Raw genomic sequence first — 8,534 nt, forward strand, 5'->3', positions numbered from 1 at the left:
GCCCACAAAAAACGCCCTGCAGCCCTCCTTATCCACACCGTCAAGGGCCCACTTTGGGGTGGGCCGCAGCCACCAAACCTTTTTTCCATTCGCAAGGACTTGTTTCAATTGCATATCATAAGGAATTCGAAGATGATGTGTAGGTCGAGCATCAATCACCGAATTGATCAGAATGAGGCGCCCACGCTGCCAACCAGGCATGAGCTTCAGCAATTTGTCAACAATCGGCTGCCACTGGGATCTATCTGGTAAGCTGCTTAAATAGAGTCCCAAATATTTGCAAGGGAAATCGTCCATCTTCCACAGCAGGGCAGCAACAACAAATCCCTGATCGATCTTGTCTTCAAGAATTAATATTCAACCCTGAAGCCTGTTCGAAACTCCGAAGAGCCCCCTCACAAAACCCAGATCCATTCTCGAAGGTCTAATAAACAACACAACATCATCCGCATAAATCGAGAGCCTTCTTTAGAGGTCTAATAGCCGGGCCGGGATAAAATCCTTAGCCCTGCGCCCATTAGCCACCAAACGAAACAACGGTGTGTTTGCATCACCATCTTGCAACCATCGAACCCAAGCCGAAAACAAAGAGGAACAGCCACAAAAGAATGCACTCGAGACCATCGTCAGACTACAACCATTTAGTTCAACCAACACAAGGTCTGCACTACCTACTACTCCCATCTAACCTATGTTATAATGCGGGTCTGCTACACTGGCAGGGTCTGAGTAAGCGGCTCTACACGCAACCAGCACAAAATCGCGGTAGCCAACTCCAACATCAGCCAAGAGCGTGACATGCTTCTCCTACAAACTGCAACAAAAGACACATTTGACAGGTTAGCATCTATAGGATAAATCAGAACCGTATAAGAGAGCATTCTATTTAGTACTACCGAGCTGCTGATCGAGTCTAAGGGGGCCGACTGAGGCAAGACAGGCAGAACCTTTGTGAAGAGCATCTGGTCTACAACAACCTGCTCCCACTGATCGAGAAACACTAGTCCAGCAGTTTTTAATTTCTATACACACGCATCTAATATGCCGATCGGTTAGTTTGGGCATTTGGCCAGTGAGAACTCCAACGTTTGTAAATAAACTGCAGTTCCCCGTGTATTTTCATGGCTAACATAAGTAAGCAACAAAATAAGGTTGCAGTTTCACTTGTCAGGCTCAAAATCTCAAACCAATAGGGAAATGGGAGAAACGACTAGTGTGTTTCGCGAAAACATCCAACTCCAGTGCAGGAAACACAGTTATGTTTGGCCATAACTCATAAGCAAGCGGGTTTGCATTTTTTGTTTCTGTCCGCAAACTGAACTTGGCCAATCATGAAATATATGCCTCGGCAAAAGATAAAGAAATATTTAATTCAAGTACACTTGAACCTAAGCGAGTGATGGAAAGAAATTCAACATAGGAAAACAATGGTAAGAACAATGTACCTGCTCCGATCGAACAATGTATTGGAAGCACACATCTTCATTACTCTTCATCCTCAGAGTCATCAGAAGTTTGGTTGCTTTCATAGTCTGGGTTTGCTCTAAAAATGTAGACCTGCATCATTTACAATTTTACATAACTAATCAAGTTGCACCATACGCACTTAGCAGTGAGATGAAACGACCTCCTTGCGATTAGGCCTTACAAGAATCCCCTCCATTATCTAAAAAGATATGACTGGACAATTAAAGGCCTGTGAATGAAATAATTTCTAGAGGCCCTTTTAGATCTGGTTGGAATGAAGGAATATACAGTAGGGATGCTGAGCAATAACATCGTTTCCTGCAAACTATATGCAGAATTAATTGGCAGTCCAAACAGGCCTAATTTCTCATCTATGAATAAGTAGACACGGCTCGCTAGTTTCAAACTTTCAATTATGGATATGGCATATAACCCACTTTATAATTTGAAGCTAAGACATACCAATGACTCTAGTATGTAGTCTAGTTATTCAGTAGACATACCAGGTTTTTCTGACAGACAAACACATTAATGAGTACGACACCACTGAGCAACTTTCAGGAATGTTCTAGAATCATAAGGCCGCATTTGCAACACAGCGATTCCGCAGAAATTTCGTATGAAATCACGTTATGTATGTACTGGTACTGGATGTGGAGTTCCTTAATGTACAAAGTCGGGCGTTTTTATCCATGGAATGGAGGAGATGCAGAATCTCACCTTGAACATTGCCCTCTCTGTCATGTGGAAAACCAAGCAATCGCCATCGGCAAGGTCATGGTCGAAGGCGAACCCTTTCCACCCCTTGTCGAGGTAGTAGTGACAGTGTTTGCCCTTTCTGTGGGCATTGTACATCATGTGGAACTCGTCATCCGCCTCATCCACCACCACGACCGCCTCATCATGCTCCGGGAGATACTTGAAGAAGTCCTTGGGGATTAGCTGTCACAATGCATATAACCCACCAAATCAGCATCCAATCCGACCCAAGAACCACATTGCCTCACATCACATCCAGTGCAAGTTCTCCTGCTACAATACCGTACCATCTGGACTGCATTCATGGCGAGGCTGTGGGACATGGGCTTGACGAAGGCGGGGCAGCGGGTGCGGTGGATCCGGCGCTGGAGCTCCTCCGCCTTGGCGACGGCGCCGGCCCTCTCCTCGTCGGTCGGCCCTTTCCGAACAGCGTATGCCTCGTAGACTCCACGGTAGCCGCGCTGCTCTGCGCCGTCGAGGTAGTTGGGCTGCTCCGGGAGGCCCGCGACGCGGCCGGACCGCCGGAGCTCGCCGGGCTCCGGGGCCTTGCGCTTCTGCGGCACCGAGGCGGCGGGCCAGTCATCATATAAGTAGGGGAGAAAAAGGAGATGGAAGACCGGAGGCAAGGAAGGAAGAAGGGGGAGGGATCTGACGGACCGGCCTGGGGTTGGGGTTGGGCTTGGGCCTGGCGGCGGCCTCGCGGACGGCGGCGGAGAGGTGGTGCAGGCGGAGCTCCTCCAGCTTCCGGCGGTTCTCCTCCATCTGCCGCCGGCGCTGCTCCTCGTACGAGTTCGATTCCGCCATTGCCTTCTCGATTCTGCTTCCTCCCCTCCGGCGCTGCTCTGTTTGGGAGGGGAGAGGTGGAGTGAGCAGGGAAGGGGAAAAGTGACGTGGCCCTCTGCCCTATACTCGTCTCTTCTCCTTGGCCCTATGTTTTTTTTTAGGGTACGTTGGAGAGCCCGAATATTCATAAGAGTGGACGGGCATCTCCAACAGTTGTAAGATAGGTGTTGGTAAATTTGCCACCTAGGATATAATGATGATGTGGCATGTATTAAATGTGAAGAGAGAGCAAAGTTATATGTAGATTAACCAACACCCTTTGCACAAGCTCCAAGATGAAATAGAGAGCAACCACATTTATTTTCTCACCATCTATTGGATAGCTTACATACAACCCATTGGAGTAGTTGTATGATAGCTTGTTGGTTGATGACATGGGCATTTTACCAACAAGACTAACATACAACCTCTTGAAGATGCCCTCATGAAATCGCGAGTCGCCCAATTGCCTTGGGATAACTAGTAAGCATGCACGTGCAAAATGCACGTCTCGACTAATATACAAATATATGTAAAAATTAGCATGCATAGAAAATGTTTTGATTGCACTAATATGGGAGAATATCATACAGAAACCAATATTCAATGAAAACTTCATGAAAACCATATTTTAAAGTTTCAGAAAAATCTGAAAAAAATGAGGTATTAAGAGAGTGACATTTTATTGCCACGCAAAATTTCAAGTTGGAACACATTGCGAGATGTGAGTTAGTTATGAAAAAGACAAATTCAGCCCTGAATTGTGAAATTACTGTTCAGCACTATTCAATGTTGACTTTGTCTTTTTCATAGCTCACATCTCGGTAATGTGTTTCAACTTAAAATTTTGTGTGGAGATAAAACATCATCCTCTTAACATCCCGTATTTTTTTCAGATTTTTTTGAAACTTCAAAACATCTTCTTCTTGTGGTTTCCACCGAATGTTGGTTTTTGTATGATATTCTCCCTAAAAATAGGGAGAATATCAACGGAAACCAATATTCAATAAAAACTTCGTGGAAACCATGTTTTAAAGTTTCAGAAAATTCTGAAAAAAAATATGGGATGTTAAGAGGGCAACGTTTTATTGCCACACAAAATTTCAAGTTTGAACACATTAAATGCATGGAACCAAAAATACATGGAGCCAAAAATACACTATTATGTTAGTATTTTGTAATATTGTTCAATTCCGTTGTGTGTAGCTTCCTTGACAATGTAACTGAGCAGGTGCACCAAGAATCGCTTTCTTAGCTGGTCCCCATCATGACTAAGGATAATAAGTTATTATCTTTGGAATTTCCATATAGTATAATGCCATACTGTGAAAATAATGAATACTAACCATGCCAATTGGTAGGTTTAGATCTTTCCCATTCCATGAGAGCACATAATAACCAAACAAGTTCCTGCAGATAAATTCATTGTCATTATCTTGAGAATTGCAAAAACTAAATAGGATGCTTTAATGGTGTCAAAGGCACTCACCTATCTGTGCTTTCTGGAACACAAGCTGGTAATCGACAATGTCAATAAAAAATATCATCGTTCCATTCGGGATGCGCTACTTTGAGTGCTTGGTTTAGGTATGCGATCCTCTGGAGTTCCAATGCATATCTAAGGTCCTGAATTGACCGTTCTGCTAGGAAGTATACGGGCATGTGAGACGAAAAACTGTGCCGTGATGCGACAGAAAAGTACGGAAAGCAAGGTTGTCGAACTCTTTTCCATTGTCAGTCTGAAGAGCAAGAATGGGACGCCCAAACTGCGTGCTGACATAGGAGTAAAAAGCCGTCAAGGTGGAGAGTGCATCTGATTTTCTGCGCAAAGAAAAAGTCCACACATAATGAGAATAGTCATCAAGGATAACCAGATAATATAAATAGCCCGAATTACTAGAAACCGGAGAGGTCCACACATCGCTATGAATCAACTGAAAAGGAAAAGAAGCGATGGTGGTGGAGGTATTAAACGGGAGGCGAACATGTTTGTCGAGACGACAGGCATGACAGGTGTGATCCTCTATCTTATGGCAACTGAAACTGAAACTCCTAAGAATATGACGAAGGGTGACGGGGTTGGGATGACCCAAACGAGCGTGCCAGAGATCGATGCCGGCGGAGAGAGCAACCGGTGCGGTGGTGGAGGTGGACGGCGAATGCACCGGATAAAGCTCGTCGAGGCTATCACATCGGTGAAGTACCATCCTAGTTCAAGCGTCCTTGACACAAAACCCAAGCTCATCGAATTCAACAGTAACAGGATTTTCACGAGTTAAACGACGAACGGAAACAAGGTTCTTAATAAGATGAGGTGACACAAGTATGTTAGACAAAGTAATAGGCATGGAATTGGAAGGGAAAGAAGTGTGCCCGACATGTGTGATAGGGAGTGTGGAACTGTCGCCAACAATAATGCGGCGGTCGGTGGTGACGGAAGTGAAGGAGGCAAGATTACCAAGGTGAGCAAACATGTGAGCCGTGGCACCGGTGTTCATGTACCAATCACCACCTTCAGTGAAGTTGTGCGGCATAGGAACGGCATGCAGCCCGGTGAGGAGCACCGGGTCCCAGGGCGCCGGTGGCAGTGCCGGCGAGGGGGACGGAGACATCATGGGGAAGCCGTAACCGCCGCTCAGCTGCGGCGGTGGGTACTCGCCGTACGGCTGCGGAGCCGCGTACGGTATGGATAGCAGCCCCGGCGGCAACTACGGTGCAGGGTCGGCCAGATAGTCCGTCGAAAGACCCTGCGGGCCCGCCGACAGATGCTGCAGGTGGTGGGCATCGGCAGGCTGCTGCCCAGCGAGCAAGTGCTGGCACGCTGACGACTCTCACCAGTACCCGGAAGACCCGTAGACGGGCGGAACCCCGTACGCCCCGTACGTGAGAACGGGCGCGTGGGAAGCCGCGCCAGAGGGCGCCGGCGACGGGGCGACGACGGACTGGCTGGGGGACGCCGGCGATGGAGCGGCGACATGCGTCAGCGGGGGCAGCGAGGCCGAGCCGTGCGGCAAGTCGGGACGGGCCGCAGCGCCAGTTGCTGCGTCGCTGAGGGAGTGCACCGCGCGGTGCCAGGAGATGCATGCATCGTGGCCTGCTGCTGGGCGCGAGCTGCATGCACCGCGGCCTGTTGCATAGCCCCAGGAGATGCGTGCATCGCGCCAGGAGCTGCATGCACCGCATGCATGGCTGTGTACGGGGCGCCATACACCGCATGGCTTTCGTATGCCTGCGGCCGCGGCGGAATTACGCCAGTAGATTGGAACGAATCAGCGGCCCGTAGGGCACCGGCGGCACGGGCCGCACGGCCGAGTCGTTGAAGCCGGGAGACGGCGGAGCGGCAGCGCCGTAGGGCGGCGGCGGCGTGGCGGCGTCGCTGAGGATTGGAGACGGCGGCGCGGGAATCGCCTGTGCGGCGGCTGCGACGGAGACGCCGGCCATGGAGGCCAATGGGTTCGATGGCGATCGTGATAGTTGCGGAAGCGATCGATCGAGACGTGACTTGAACAGGATCCGCATGGTTGAGTGATTTGTGAAGTGAGTCGGTGTACGGTGCCTCGCGGCAGGGATGCTGGTGCGGTGGCCCCGGATGATATGGTCCGCATGGTTGCTCTCGAGCGGGCATCATTGCGGCGGAGGTGGCTCCCCTTCCGAGTGGTGTGAGTGATGGGTGGTGTTGTGGTGGTGGCTCAGGTGTGTTCCTTGTCCTCCCAGTATCCGGATCTAGGGATTTGACATCGCTGCATTCGTCCCGGCGGCCTCGTTGTGGCACGGGTCACTTGTCGAGCGAATGTTTCGTGCCTCGGTGCCGACGACGGCGATGCATGTTGGTGTCCCTCTCTTTTTGAAGATGTCATTGTGGTTTTTCTCTGTGTGTCAGGGCTCCGGATTAAGACCTTTATCCAATGTGGACTCAATCCGGCTAGCAATGAGTCATCAACTGGTAGAGAGGTTGTTGACATTACAGACTTGACGATAAACATGTGTGCACTCTTGGTCAAAACTCGCAATCTTGTCTAGGAATAGCGGTTTTGGTTGTCCAGTCACGTGTCAATAGTGTTTTTTTTAACACACGTGTCATCGTGTTTGTGGTAGGATTGTGAAGATTATTATACTGATGGTCTCGGGTTTATCTATTTTTGTGCAAGACAATTCGTTGGGCATCAATACTTGACTTTGCACGGTATTGTTAAGTAATCAATACTATATAATGAAAGCAACATATGATTTTCCAATTCTTGAATGTGGACTTGTAGTTCTCAAAATAATGTTATTATTTTGAAAATTACCAGATTAGATATTGTATTGAAGAATCAATGTTAATTATTATCCTAGTCTAATTAAATAATATGGTTATTCGTACCCAAGACCAGGTACTTTCACTAGATTATCATGTACTCTGTATATGCAGGAATATAGCAAGCACTAATGTAACTCTTGTACTCCCTCAATTCCAAAATAAGTGAGTCAAGTTTGTACTAACTTTGGGAGTACATATAATTATGTAATGAAAGCAACATGCATACCATCAAAATATAGCATCAATATGATCAAAGGGTGGTCCAGAGATAATTCTCTCTTCCATTATCTAATGTTTTTGATCAAGGGGGATTGTCTACCTTGCACGATGACCATTTGGCCTTGTTTTTGTTTGGTATTTTTAGCTTCCAGTGTGTTGGTCTCTATATACGAGAAACCAAAATAACACGTACCAATTCCAAATAGATTGGAGCATGAACGTAGATCAACGGATCAACTCGATCGGCTGGGTTTTTCCTTCTCAAAGTTGGGTTAAATTGAACTCTGATGGTTCATTCTCGGAGGATGGACGTGCTGGATTGGGTATGGTGTTGCGTGATGGGTAGGGTTCGATCTTTTTTTTCGTTTGAGAGAGCTTTTTTCATGCCGAGAAGCTTTGGAAGCAATTGGGTGCATGAATGTCACTCGTTACCACATTTTTTTCATCAGAGCAAGGGTGCGGCTTGTTAATGGAATTCCATAGGAGTCAAGCGTCCAAAGTTGAGAGGGAAACATCCCATATCCTACGCTAAGGTCCCTAAGCAATCACTTAGTGAAAAATGAAGTGATCGAGCGAAAGAATGAATATTTATCGGTAATGCTTAGGAAGAAAGAAGGGGCCATCTTTTTTTTTGTTTTTATTCTTTTTTTGCTGCTTACCCGCATGTTTAAATTATTTACTTGCCCTTTCACTTATTCTTTGGCTGCAACATCTTTTTGAAAGTAAATTACATCGATCCTCGGTTTTCTTTAATGGATCATTTTGCATTAATCATTTTGTCGAACATTATTTTTTAATCTTTTTCTTTAGTTTTGTTTCACTCCTATTTGCATTCAAGTAGATAAGAGAAGCTTGTGGGGATAGTCAAGAACAAACCCATAAAAGCTAACTACTAACTTCGGTCAAGGAAGAAGCAAGTCCCCAAGAGAAATGAAGTCATCAACCTGGAGTGAATTCCAATCTACAT

At 46.9% G+C, this 8,534-nt stretch overlaps 1 protein-coding gene across 1 annotated transcript; it reads right to left on the reverse strand.

The window, feature by feature from the left end:
• Positions 1-445: 445 nt before the first annotated feature.
• On the reverse strand, positions 446-3,136 carry LOC123172679 (B3 domain-containing protein Os06g0194400). Its single transcript, XM_044589624.1, has 5 exons — positions 2,884-3,136; positions 2,514-2,780; positions 2,188-2,409; positions 1,446-1,557; positions 446-814 (listed from the first exon to the last, which is right to left on the reverse strand). Exons 1-4 carry the CDS (start codon positions 3,028-3,030, stop codon positions 1,486-1,488), a joined length of 708 nt encoding a protein of 235 aa, XP_044445559.1. The 5' UTR covers positions 3,031-3,136; the 3' UTR covers positions 446-814; positions 1,446-1,485.
• Between the last annotated feature and the right edge of the window lie 5,398 nt (positions 3,137-8,534).

The sequence above is a fragment of the Triticum aestivum genome, unplaced genomic scaffold, assembly GCF_018294505.1.
Source record: "Triticum aestivum cultivar Chinese Spring unplaced genomic scaffold, IWGSC CS RefSeq v2.1 scaffold16154, whole genome shotgun sequence".
Classification (NCBI taxonomy): Eukaryota; Viridiplantae; Streptophyta; class Magnoliopsida; order Poales; family Poaceae; genus Triticum; species Triticum aestivum.